Genomic DNA, 13145 nt, shown 5'->3' with positions numbered 1-13145 from the left:
TGCGGGAGGGGTCCCGGGGGGGACGCAGCCTCCGTCCGCCCTGGGGACAGCGTGCCTATCACACACCCCTCAGGAGGTTGCGACAGCCCGGCTCCGTCACCTTCCCACGCTCCCCGCGCTGGGACGGCGGAGGCGTCGAGGCACGTTTCTGATCCGAGAAACTCACCCCGCCACCAGCAGCACATCTGGGTCCCCACCACCAGGGTTATCAGTCTTTGCAGGACTGAATAGTTGACCGAAGGGATGGGACAGCAAAGCTGGTGGACACCAGGGGCCTGGAAGGGAGCGAGCAGCTCCGGCTGACTCAGCCGGCCACCTCCCCGAGAAGGAAAACCACAGCACGGCCTCGGAAACGCCTTCTCCTCTCTGCCCCACTGGGAATTTGCTTGCCACGGCTGTTGCAAGAGGAGACACGGCTTCATACCTGGAGGCTGAGGGGTGGGAGGAGTAGGCACGCGGGATTTCTGCAAGGCGAGAGGGTGCCGGGAGGAGGGATGGGGGTTTATGCCGGTCCTGCCTCCCCTCGAGCGCGGCTCCTGGGGGCTGCCGGTGTTTCCTGACCTGCTGCTGTGACCGGTTCCTGTCCCCCAGGGCCAGATAAGCCGAGGAGCCCACTACACCCTGCAGAAGAACAGCGGAGACGTTTGGGAGGTGGCAGACAGCTCGGGAGACAAGATCAGCGCCCCGGGGGTCTGCTTCATGATCCCCCCACCCGACGCAGAAGCAATAGCGCTGGCAGACCAGTATGTTTCCCCCTGCCCCAGCTTGCCGTGCCAGACCCTCCCGCAGCCCCGACCCTTGCCCTCCCCAGCCCCAGGCCACCCCACCAGCGCTGATGGGGGGCTCCTGCCCCGATTCCCGCAGCGAAGCCATGCCTGCTCGAAGCCTCAGGCTTCCTCCAGGAGGGATTCCTGCACCCTCCTGCTTGCACCCAAGATCCCAGCTGGCAAAGTGGGGCCAGCTCAGAGCCACCCAGGTCCCCCCTCCTCTGGAGGGCCGTTACGGCCAGGGGGGAGCTGCCCATCCCTCCCCTCAGCAGGCAGGCACCTACCTTTGCTGCCTCTCCCCTGCCCTCACCCCTCCAGTGAAGACATTCCTCCACTCCTTTGCCAACATGGGGTGAAGGTGCTTCTCCCCAACTTGCTTCATGGCTGCTCTGAGGGGCCAGGTCCCAACTCCTTCCTGAGATGGGCAATGGAGGGGCCGAGGGCCCCGACTCCGACCTCATGCCCGCACTGTCCCCGCACTGTCCCCTTTTGCAGAATTGCCAGTCACTACGTGATGGTGAAGGAGAAGACGGCCAACTGCAAGAACATCCTCCAGCAGCGCTACGAGGGGCTGAAGGCAGACAGCATTGGAGGTGCGGCTTTGCCCCTCCCCAGGCACAAAAAGGGCAGCTGTAGCCTTGAATGAGGTGGTGGCCCATCTTAGGGGGGACATCACCAAGAGCTTCCCATCTCCTAAGGGTCCTGGGGGATGTGGTGTTGGGATGACTGAGGGGGCAGAGCAGACAGGGCTCGGAGAGCAGAGGGGGATGGGGGTTTTGCCTAGACCCGGCTTCCAGCTGGCTTTAGCTTGGTCCCCCACCTTGTTCTCCAGATGCTGCATCCGTTCGGGGGCGCCAGCTTCTGGCAGGGCTGGAGAAAGTGAACAGTGACCTGGACAAACAGGAGAAAGCCATAACAGCAAACCTCCGTCCGCCGCTGGAGCAGAGTCGGGCAGTGCAGGACAGCACCGAGCGCTCCAAGGAGCTGAAGGTACGGGGGCTGTGGAAGCAGAGAGAGGGTACCGTACAGGGACCCTGCTCCCAAGGGGGTCTCCAGGGTGGTCCTCAGTATCCTGGGTGCTGTAAGGGCTCCCTGAGCCCAGGGCACGGAGCGATGCTTACAGCTGGGTGCTGCTTCCAGTGGAGATGGGGAGCAGCTCTTTGAGGAGCCTCAGAAGCCAAAGCCTTTGCCCTGCTCTTGGCCCAGCTCGGCCACAGGGAGGTTCAACAGGGAAAAAGCGATGGCTACAGAGAGGGATGTTAACTGTGCCACCACCATCACCAGCTCAGGAAGGAGCAGGAAAACACTTACAGTCCAGGGCACCGCTTCTCCTCGTGGACCTGCCCCGCCAGGCTCCGGTGCTGGTAGCATCCTGCTCTTTTCCTCTCCTTCAGACCCCTAATTAAGCCAGGCTCCATGCCACAAACCTCCCTTGGTTTGGGAGGAAGTTCAGGTCCCGGTTACATCACCTGCCGAGGGCTGTGTCAAAATCCAAGTAACACCACAAGTGAAAGCAAATTGCTCCGGGTGCCTGCAGCGCTTTGATGTCCAGGCAAGAATTCATCCGTCAGGCTGCAGAGGCCAATGGCCCAGATGAGTCCACCACATTTCTGACGGAGCTAGAGCTGGTGGGAACCACTCCCCAACCAAAGTTTCCTTGCTAAGGGCTAGACAGCCTGCCCCAGAAGAGACACAAGTCAGCAGAAAGCCAACAGAAAATATCCTTTTGTCACCTCCAGGGCTGAAAGGCATCTGCCATCAAACAAGCCCTCAGCCCTGACCTCCCCCTTCTCACCCTGGGCAGCCAAGGGTCAGCTTTGTAGCCACGAGGTCCTGGTTCAGTCACTATAAAGGCTTTATTCCTGCTGCAGAACATCACCAATGAGGTCCGTCGCATCGAGCCTGAGAAAATGAGGAAGATCCAGGAGTGCGAGGTCTTCATCGAATCCGTGCCCAACACCGGCAGCGCCACCTTGGTGAAGAACAAGGTGGAGAACACCAACAAGAAGTATGACCGCGTGGTCCAGCTGCTCAGCGCTGCCCAGGAGAAGTAAGTCATGGCTTGAGCCCAGCATAACATAGGATCCTGCGGGAGATAGGTGCTGAAACACCTTCCCTCTTGTCTCCATACAGAGTTGAGGTGGCCACGCACCTCGAGAAGAGCCTCCAACAAGGCCGAGACCTGCTCTCTACCTATGAGAACAAACTGGTCATAGATGACACAGTGCCGGAGGATTTGCGGGTGGTGGACCGTAAGAAAGAAGAGCTACTGGTGAGTGTCGTCTCTGGCCGGTTTTCTACTCTACGGACGTGCTCCACATACAAAACCTTTTTCCAAAAGCTGAGGTAATTGCTGCTCAACTCACAAGCAGGAATCAGTTGGCAAAGGGATGGCCTCCCCCAACTAGAGAGGAGACTCCACGATAACCGCAGTGATCCCCACATGCTTTAAGTGCAAACCATTCCCATCCCCAAACCAGAAATCAAATACCAGTTGAATACAGCCGTTCCTCAGCACCCTCTGTAGCTCCAGGGAAGTTGTTTGAGTTGATGGGAGCAGCGACAAAAGCCCAGAGAATCCCTCTCTCCTGTTTTTATTGCAGGCCATGGGCACTGAGCTCCAGTCTAAACGGTTCCTGCTCAATGAAGCAGAGCAGAACTTGCTAAGGACGAAGACGTGCTCCAACACCCTGGCCAGCAAGTTCCAGGAGCACTGCCCCGACATCGAGCGGCAGGAAGCCGAACTCTATAAACTCAACCAGCGCTTCAACAACCTCAGCAAGCAGATCGACCACAGGTAAGAGTATGGACAGGACCTAGCTAGAACTGGAAAGATGGGATATTTACTGTGGAGTTGGAACCACACTGGATCTGGAAGATGCATAACACCATCATGGACATGAGCAGTTGCAGAAGGGCTTCCAGGGAGGGCTAAAAAGGAAGAGAGAGGTTCCTGGCTTGCACTGGCTGAGTAGATCTGGGCAGCCCTTAGGATTAAGTGCTCTTGCAACAGAGATGAGGACTTTGACAAGAGAACAACTCTGCCTCAAATCTGTGTCTTTAGGGAGCAGGGAAAGCAGGGATGGTGTTTGCAGAAGACACAGGAGATGTGATAGTGTAGAATCATAGAATTGCCTGGGTTGGAAGGAACCTTTCAGATCATCAAGTCCAACCATCAACCCAACATTGACAAAAGCCATCACTAACCATATCTAGGAAGGACATGGACCTGTTGGAACGGGTCCAGCAGAGGGCCACGAGGATGATCAGAGGGATGAAGCACCTCCCCTGGGAAGACAGGCTGAGAGAGCTGGGGTTGTTCAGCCTGGAGAAGAGAAGGCTCCAGAGAGACCTCATAGCAGCCTTCCAATATCTGAAGGGAGCCTACAGGAGAGCCGGAGAGGGACTCTTTGTCAGGAGATGTAGTGACAGGACAAGGGGTAATGGTTTTAAATTGGAAGAGGGGAGATTTAGAATAGATATTAGGAAGAAATTCTTTCCTGTGAGGGTGGTGAAGCACTGGCCCAGGTTGCCCAGGGAAGTTGTGGATGCCCCATCCCTGGAAGTGTTTAAGGCCAGGCTGGACGGGGCTTTGAGCAACCTGCTCTGGTGGGAGGTGTCCCTACCCATGGCAGAGAGGTTGGAACTGAATGATCTTTAAGGTCCCTTCCACCTCTAACCATTCTATGATTCTATCTCTAAGCACCACGTCTGCCCGGCTTTTAAATACCTCCAGGGATGGTGACTCCACCACTTCCCTGAGCAGCTTCTTCCAAGGCTTCACAACCCTTTCATTGTAAAACTTTTTTTTTTTTCCTAATTCCCCCACAGAACGCAGACCCTGCAGAAAGCCAAAAGCGCCTATTCCAACTACCGCACCAACTACGACAAGATCAACCAGTTCCTGTGCAACATACCCAACTACGAGCCGCAGGAGACCGACAACATCCAGCAAGTGGAAATGAAGCTGAAGAACCAAGCGGTAATTCTTTCTGAGAGCGCCCTGGGCTCCATGGGGAGAGGAGAAGGAGCAACACTAAAAGATAAGGAGTAGAGTTGATAGCTCCTGAACATAAAATAGATAAAGACTGACTAGCTTTATTTTTAAAGTCTAAGGTCCCACGGTCCTACCTGTAGAAGGTTGTTATTCTCAGGGTTGTAATTTTAATGGCAGCCCTCACAAAGGCTGAACCGTGCGGTTGGATTTTGTGTGCCCTTTGACACATGTCCCTGTGCTTGCCAGGCACTCCTCAGTGACATTGCAAGCAAGGAACAGGAGGTGCAGAAGGTCTCCGCCACAGCTCAGCAGTACCAGCAGGCAGTGAAGGTAAGGACTGCATGGGAGAACTTCAACATAAAACCATAAAGATCAGGGTGGTTTGGGTTGGAAGGGACCTTTAAAGGCCATCTAGTCCAACCCCACAGCCCTGAGCAGGGACACCTCCCACCACAAGAGGTTGCTCCAAGCCCCCTCCAACCTGGCCTTGAACCCCTCCAGGGATGGGGCAGCCACAGCTTCTCTGGGCAACCTGGGCCAGGCTCTCACCACCCTCACACCAAAGAAGTTCTTCCCCACATCTCATCTCCATCTCCCCTCTTTCAGTGTCAAACCCTTCCCCCTCATCCTATTGCAACAGGCCCTGCTAAAGAGTCCCTCCCCAGCTTTCTTACAAGCTGTCTTTAAGGGGGACCATTGAAAGGCCACAATGAGATCTCCTCAGAGTCTTCTCCAGGCTGAACCACCCCATCTCTCTCAGCCTGTCCTCACAGGGGGGCTCCTGCCCTCCCAGCATCTCTGTGGCCTTCTCTGGCCCTGGCTCCAACAGCTCCATGTCCTTCTGATGTTGGTGGCCCCAGAGCTGGAGACAGCACTGGGGGGGGATCTCCCCAGAGCAAAGCAGAGGGGCAGAACCTACAAGGAGTCATCTAAAGAGAGCCTAGTGCCCTTGCTCGGTCAACTGATGAGCTAAGCCCAGGTTATATCTGCGCTGATGTTGACATCACATGGCCATTAGCATAGCAACTGGCCCAGATTTATTGTCTGTAAAAGAAGGGTTTCCACTCCAAGCCCAGCACCAACAAGGTAACTGGAAGGTCAGCACATGCCCGCTTACGTGCTGTTACGGTCACAGGACAGTATTCGACTTGGAACCTGCTGAGAACCTGCTGGGAGGTCCTGCAACAGTGCTCTGGTTCCCACCATCCTCAGCACCTCACCCAAAACACAGGTCAAGGGTGGAAGTCATTAAAGCCAGGGTTTAGGAGGGACCTGGGCATGGAGGGGACCCAGAAATCTCACTTTTCTCCTGGGAACTTCTTCCCACAGGACTATGAGTTGGAAGCAGAGAAGCTACGGTCCATCCTTGACCTAGAGAATGGCCGGAATGGGTACATGAGCAAGAAGCCCAGGCTCCAGTCTCCAGCTGCAAAAGTGAAAGAGGAGGTAAAGGAAGAGGTGTCCTGGAGAGAGCTAAAGCAGATGAAACCTTATGGGAGCCACGAGGATTTTGGAAACAGTTAGATTTAGTGCCGGTGACCTTGGCCCCAGAGGGGACTGCAGGGGAGGGCAGGGGATAAGGAGAGGAAGGGATTTTTCCATCATTCTTTTATCACCCATCAATTTTTTGGGGCTGGGCTGGCCAGAACAAGAGAGGGAAAATGTTGGATTTAGCACTGGTTCTTCCTCATCTGCATTTCTTTTTGCGTATCTTGAGGAAACAGACGGTATGACCATGAGCGTGTGTGTGTGCACACAAGAATCACTCTTTCACTGAAATTCACTGAATTTTTTTTTAGAGTTGGAAGGGACCATATAGATCATCTAGTCCAACTCCCCTGCTGAAGCAGGATTGCTTAGAGAATGAATCTCTTCCTCCTCCAAAGCTTGTAGAAGGTTTTTAGAGGAGCATCCAGGGTTACTTCTTTAGGGCTTGGTCACTGTTTCTATTCAGCAAGTCTCGCTCAAGGACCCCCGGTTCCACCGCCTCTTCTCAATGCATTTTTTGTTCCGCAGGAAGCTGTTCTGGCAGCCAAGTTCACCGAAGTGAATGCTGTGAACAGACAGAGGCTGCAGAATCTGGAGTTTGCCCAGAGCCTCCTGCGGCAGGTAAGCGATCACCAGGAAGAACGCAATACTGGAAGGACAGGCGAGTAAATATTATACGCGTTAAATAATATACAGAATCACAGAATGCTATGGGGTTGGAAGGGACCTCTGGAGATCATCCAGTCCAACCCCCTGCCAGAGCAGGTCCACCCAGAGCAGGTCCCACAGGAACGTGTCCAGGCGGGTTTGGAATGTCTCCAGAGAAGGAGACTCCACCACCTGTTCCAGGGCTCTGCCACCCTCACAGGGAAGAAGTTCCTCCTCGTGTTTAGATGGAACTTCCTGCGTTCAAGTTTGTGCCCGTTCCCTCTTGTCCTGTCCCTGGGCACCACTGAAAAAAGACCGGCCCCATCCTCCTGACACCCACCCTTTAAGTATTTATAGGTGTTGATCAGATCCCCCCTCAGTCTGCTCTTCTCCAGACTGAAAAGACCCAAGTCCCTCAGCCTTTCCTCAGCAGAGAGATGCTCCAGGCCCCTCATCATCTTTGTAGCCCTCTGCTGTCCCCTCTCCAGCAGTTCCCTGTCCTTCTTGAACTGGGGAGCCCAGAACTGGTCCCAGTGCTCCAGATGGGGCCTCCCTAGGGCAGAGCAGAAGGGGAGGATGACCTCCCTCCACCTGCTCTTCTTGACACACCCCAGGATGCCATTGGCCTTCTCGGCCACATTGTTGGCTCATGGTTGTCTTATTGTCCACTAGGACTCTTGGGTCTTTTTCCTCAGAGCTACTCTCCAGCAGGTGAGCCCCCAACCTGTCCTGGTACAGGGGGTTATGCCTCCCCAGGTGCAGCACCCTACACTTGCCTTTGTTGAAGTTCATCAGGTTCCTCTCTGCCCAACTCTCCAGCCTGTCCAGGTCCCGCTGGATGGCGGCACAGCCATCTGGTGTGTCAGCCACCCCTCCCAGTTTTGTATTGTCAGCAAACTTGCTGAGGGTACATTCCATCCCTTCATCCAGGTTATTGATGAATATACTGAAGAGGACTGGTGTGCCTTGCACCTGTGCCTTTGCTATTACAAGTTGAACTGGAAATGAATCCAGCTGGTGTTTCATGCCCCCAAAACAATCATCAGCAGACGCTTAAATCAGACAGACAACCCCTCTGTGTTTCCCAGTCCCATCCCCAACTCATCCAAGGAAGCTCCACACCATTTTTAACACTCTTTTTGCCAATCCCATCCTAGAATTAGTGTCCCTCGTGGCTAAAAGCTTTGTTCTGATGGCAACAGCCACTGCAGGAAGCATTTCTCAGGCTGGGAATCCACAGGGCAGTTCAAGAGCAAATACCCCCTCCCAAGAGGCAACCTCCATTAACCAGCCTCAACAACCTCCTGTCGTTTTGTCACAGGAGGCACTGAAAAAAAAGCACCAAAAGTATGATTATTTGAGGGGTTTTGACTACACGTTCTTTTTTCAACAACAGCAACCAGAGGTTCAACTGATGCAAGACTCTGTCCAGACCAAAACATCTGTAAGGCCTGCAGAAGAAGTCTGGAAGTTGAAGAAAGAGCTTGAGGATGAGACTCAGCGCCGGCAACAGCTAGAAGCGGAGATCAAAGCCATCCAGAACAACATCGTCCACCTGCAAAACCAGAAGCCCCAAGAAATGGTTGTTAAGAAAGAACTGCTGAAGAAAGTCCCTGACCCTCAGCTGGAGGAGAGCTTCCACAAGCTGCAGCAGAGCCTGGCAGAAGAGCAGCGCAAGAACCAGGTGCTCCAGGATGAGCTGGAGGCTCTTAAGATCAGGCTGCGCGTTTTGGAGCACGAGAAGAGGGAGGGAGGGCAGGAGTACATAGTGAAAGAGGTACTGCGGATTGAACAAGATAAAGCTCAAGCTGATGAAATCCTGAGGCTCAAAGAAGAACTGGAAGAACTGAGGAGGCAGGAAGGAACCCGAGAGAACGAAGTCGTCCTTTTACGCCAGCAAATCGCTGTGCTGTCCAGCGAGAAGAACAAAGAGCAGGAGAAGGTAACGGAGAAGGAGGTGCTGAAGCTGCAGAACGATCCCCAGCTGGAGATGGAATTCCGGATGTTGCAAGAGAACAAGCAGAGGGAGAGTGCCCTTCGGCAGAAGCACGAGGAAGAGCTCAGCTTCCTCCAGGACAAGCTCAAACGCCTTGAGAAGGAACGGGCCATTGCCGAGGGCAAAATTACCGTCAAGGAGGTGCTGAAGGTAGAGAAAGACTTGGCCATTGAGAGGGAGGTGAATGAGCTCCGGCGCCAGTATGAGGATGAGAAATCCAAGGGTCGTTCCAATGAGCGGGAAAAGGCTGAGCTGCTCAGGAAGATCCAGCTGCTGGAGGAAGAGAACGCCAAGGTGGTTGTCCAGGAGAAAGTGCGTGAGATTGTGCGCCCAGATCCCAAGGCTGAAAATGAAGTTGCCAACCTTCGTTTGGAGCTGGTAGAGCAGGAGAGGAGATACCGAGGTGGGGATGAACAGCTGAAGAGCTGCCAGAACGAGTTGGCTGCTCTGAGGAACAGAGGGCCACTGGTAGAAGTCAAAGAGGTCATTAAGGAGGTCATTAAGTACAAGAATGACCCAGAAACCGAAAAGGAGCTACAGCGACTCCGGGAGGAAATCATAGAGAGGACGGGAGCAATTGAAAGAGCTGACCTTGAGATCTACCAGCTGAAACAAGAGATACAAGCTTTGAAAGATACCAAACCTCAAGTGCATATGAAGGAAGTCGTTCAAGAAATTCTGCAGTTTCGGGAAGACCCCAAGACGAGAGAGGAGGTCGAGTCTCTGCGGGTGCAGCTAGCAGATGAACAGATTAAACACATTGACCTGGAGAGGGAGCGGCTCCTCCAAGAAGAGAAAGTAAGGCAGAAGGAGGAAGAACTTTCCCAGGTGAAGGAGAAAGTGGTCCAGCAGGAAGTAGTGAAGTATGAGCAAGACCCTGCCTTGAAAGCCGAAGTCAACTCCTTCTCTCAGAGCATTGAGAGCGAGCTCAAGCAAATTGATGGCCTCCGTGAAGAGCTCCGCAAGCTGCAGAGGAGGAGGTCCGAGCTGGAGCGTCAACTGGAAGAACTTGAGAAAGAGAGACAGGCCCGCAGAGAGGCTGAGCTGGAGGTGCAGAGGCTGAAGATTAGGTTGAACGAGTTGGAAGAACAGGAGAGGGAGACGACAGAAAGAGTGACTGTGAAACAGAAAGTGATCCTTCAGCAAGATCCCCAGCAAGAGAAGGAGCACTCCCTCCTCAAGCTGGAGCTAGAAGAAGAGAAGCACCGGAGACAGGTCTTGCAAACTGAACTAGAAGCCCTGAGAAAGAAGCTCCTTTCTTTGGAGAAGATGGAGGTCAAAGAGAAAGTGGTCTTTTCAGAGAGCGTCCAAGTGGACAAAGGAGACACGGAGTACGAGATTCAAAAGTTGAAGAGCAATCTGGAGGAAGAAAGTAGGCGTAAGAGGGAGCTAGATGCAGATATCAACCGCCTCGAAACCAGGCTGTCCGAGGTGGAATTCAACAACTCCAAGTCCTCAAAGGAGCTAGACTTGTTAAGGGAGGAAAACCACAAACTACACCTGGAGAAGCAGAACCTGCTGATGGAAACAAGGAGACTGCAGTCAGAGATTGAACTCACAGCAACAGAAGCTCGAGATTTGAGAAACATGACCCACATGGACAGTGGAATAAACCTGGACTCCAGATTCCAAGCGTTGGAAAGAGAGTTAGATGATCTGAAGCAGTTATCCAGAGAAAAAGATGCAGAGATCGAGCAACTCCAGAATCGCCTCAAGACAGTGGCAATCAAGAGGGAACAAAGAGAGAACCACCTGAGGCGCTCCATTGTAGTCATCGACCCCGACACAGGAAAAGAAATGTCTCCAGAGGAAGCTCACGTGCTTGGCCTCATCGAATGGAGCTTGTTTGTCAAACTGAAGAGTCAGGAATGTGACTGGGAGGAGATCTCAATAAAGGGTCCCAACGGGGAATCATCTGTGATCCTCGACAGAAAGTCTGGTAGAGAGTTCTCAATTGAGGACGCCCTGAAGAGTGGAAGGTTAACCATGGCTCAGTACAACAGTTACCTCAACAAGGAGATGTCGATCCAGGAGTTGGCGGTCTTGGTGTCCGGAAGTAATTACACAGCGCTCCCTCCACTTTAGGAAACTACTTCTTAAGAGCAGCTGGTCAGAGCTGCACCGCTCGTTAGGCTACTGGATCACTGCAAACCCTTGCCCTCCTTTGCGTCTTCCAAAACGCTAGAGCCTCTGCCCCAGCCATGCTACGACGCCACACCGCTTGCTGTCATATGCCTCAGGAAAGCACCAGCGGGAGCGGAAAACACATGTGTCGGGACTCCAGCAAAAATTTCTCCCCCCTCCGCGTGCGTCCCTACCCAATCACTCAACCCAACAAAAACCAAGCCTCAGGTCAGTGAAGTGCCTGAAGTCCAAAGACTCAGCAGAACCTGCAGTTTCCTCCGCATATACTCACGTAGTCGCGTAAAACGCTGTATACGGCAGTCGTTAGAGGGACTGAAGGTCAAGATGACTCCGAGGTGACCAGCAGGAGCTGGTTTACGTCGGCTGCATGTTGGTAAGTCGGCCAGTTTCCTCGTGGACAACTGACTAAAGGATGGGATCGTCTTCTGAGAAAACCAGCTCTGTAAAAACAAAGGTGTGCTGCACATGGCGAGTCACTAATACCGAAACCACCATCGTTTTGTTCACCTACGTGCCTGTGCTGCTGGGGAAGAGGGAAGCAGATGGAATGGGATGGCGTCAGCTCCAGGAGGAGCATTCCCACACCACAGAGGTCACCGAGAAGTACGTGAAGAGCCAGCAAGCACAAGAGGGTAGAGTCAAGCACGCAACCGTAACCAAGCGCAGAGTGCCTTCCAAACCGTCAGCTGAGCTCGCGGCTGAAAGCCGTTTGTGCTGGTGTTTCACTGGATGGAGTTACATGCAGCTACATGTTTCATTTACTCGTGTAAGGGAATGGGAAATAGAGGGGAATCCTATTTATAGTACAAAATAAAAATGCAGTGGTCCCAATCAGAAGTCGGGTTTTTTCTTTATTAATTACGGCAGGCTCTTCGTCTTTGGCCTTACGGAAAGATGCCGGTTCAGAGGCAAAGTTAAAAAAAAAAAAAAAAAAGACTTAATTTTAGTTGTTGACTCTTTTCCAAGAGGGAAATTGCTGGGGCATCATTAGAGCTGGGACTAATTAGCAGCATTAGATGGGAGTGAACTGCACTAACGAATGGGACTGAAAACAGGGAATTACACTGGGATGGTACCAGGGGCTCACACATTTAGAGCACCTTCATTTCCTTTTTCCCAAATTTCAGCTAATCCCAGAAAATTCCAACAACAAGAAAAGCAGCCACGAGCATTCCCTGCGCATCCCTCCTGGTGTTGGGGATTAACACCGGTATTTTACCTTTGTGAAGGAAAGATCACGCAGGATCACACCATTGCTCCGGGGTCCAAACCCCACCTGTTCTTTCCAGCAGATTTCAACTTCAAGCATCAGCAGGAGCACATTGAATGAGAGCATGGAATTCTACCACCGGAATGGTTAGAAACAGAGCTGGAATTCGCTTACCACCTAAGAGACTTTAGTTAAAGCAGTAAATAATCCATTACTCGAGAAACGAGATGATCGAGAGCTGATCATCTCAGCTGAAAGACAAATTCTTGCAAACAAAGCCATGAAACTAGAGGTAAGGAGATGGGGAAAAACAAAACAAAACAAACAAAAAAAAAGGCATTTTGGAAACTTTGAAACAATTTATTCAGTTGTTCTGTACAAGATTAACAGTTTTCATACCACCCCCACTATCTTCAGCAAGACAGTCCCAACACACACCAAAAAAAAAAAAAAAATAATAATATCTATATATATAATAGTAAACCGCAGCTCTTGCACCCGAAAGGAACTGCCACACGAAGTAAGTGCCACAAAAGCGTTGCAAGTTGCCCGGTCAAGGCAGAGCTGCCGGGCTCCTGGCTCCCCATCAGCTGTCGGGTCTCAGCCCGGTTCTGCCTTGCCGCGACTCCATCCCACTCACTCACTCATTATAGCGTGTAAAGGAAAAGAAAGGAAAAAAAAAAAAAAGAAAGAAAGAAAAAAAAAAAAAAAAGGAAAAATATCCCACAGAATTTCCACCAAATAAACATTTCCCTGAGGCAAGAGGCTTCGCTAAATTCCTAGAAGGAGGGCATTCTGCTCCGGCCACGCAGACGGGGGCTTCCCAGCGGAAGCGTTCAAGTGAGAGCAAAGAGAGGGAGTAGAACCAGTACCTCGAGTCACTCGCTGGTGTCC

At 52.5% G+C, this 13145-nt stretch overlaps 1 protein-coding gene across 1 annotated transcript in view; it reads left to right on the top strand.

Moving 5' to 3' along the window:
• PPL (periplakin) overlaps positions 1 to 11951 on the top strand; it is a 29606-nt gene extending 17655 nt beyond the window's left edge. The window contains exons 12-22 of the mRNA XM_074158289.1: positions 592 to 743; positions 1263 to 1360; positions 1600 to 1757; positions 2639 to 2817; positions 2901 to 3039; positions 3371 to 3564; positions 4599 to 4749; positions 5011 to 5094; positions 6094 to 6210; positions 6781 to 6873; positions 8297 to 11951. Of these exons, the coding sequence (XP_074014390.1) occupies positions 592 to 743; positions 1263 to 1360; positions 1600 to 1757; positions 2639 to 2817; positions 2901 to 3039; positions 3371 to 3564; positions 4599 to 4749; positions 5011 to 5094; positions 6094 to 6210; positions 6781 to 6873; positions 8297 to 10981 (4050 nt within the window). The 3' untranslated portion in view covers positions 10982 to 11951. The remainder of the gene's footprint in view (positions 1 to 591; positions 744 to 1262; positions 1361 to 1599; positions 1758 to 2638; positions 2818 to 2900; positions 3040 to 3370; positions 3565 to 4598; positions 4750 to 5010; positions 5095 to 6093; positions 6211 to 6780; positions 6874 to 8296) is intronic.
• Positions 11952 to 13145: the final 1194 nt, after the last annotated feature.

The sequence above is a fragment of the Numenius arquata genome, chromosome 14 (genome assembly GCF_964106895.1).
Source record: "Numenius arquata chromosome 14, bNumArq3.hap1.1, whole genome shotgun sequence".
In the NCBI taxonomy this organism is placed as follows: Eukaryota; Metazoa; Chordata; class Aves; order Charadriiformes; family Scolopacidae; genus Numenius; species Numenius arquata.
This window is presented reverse-complemented; position numbering and strand designations above follow the sequence as displayed.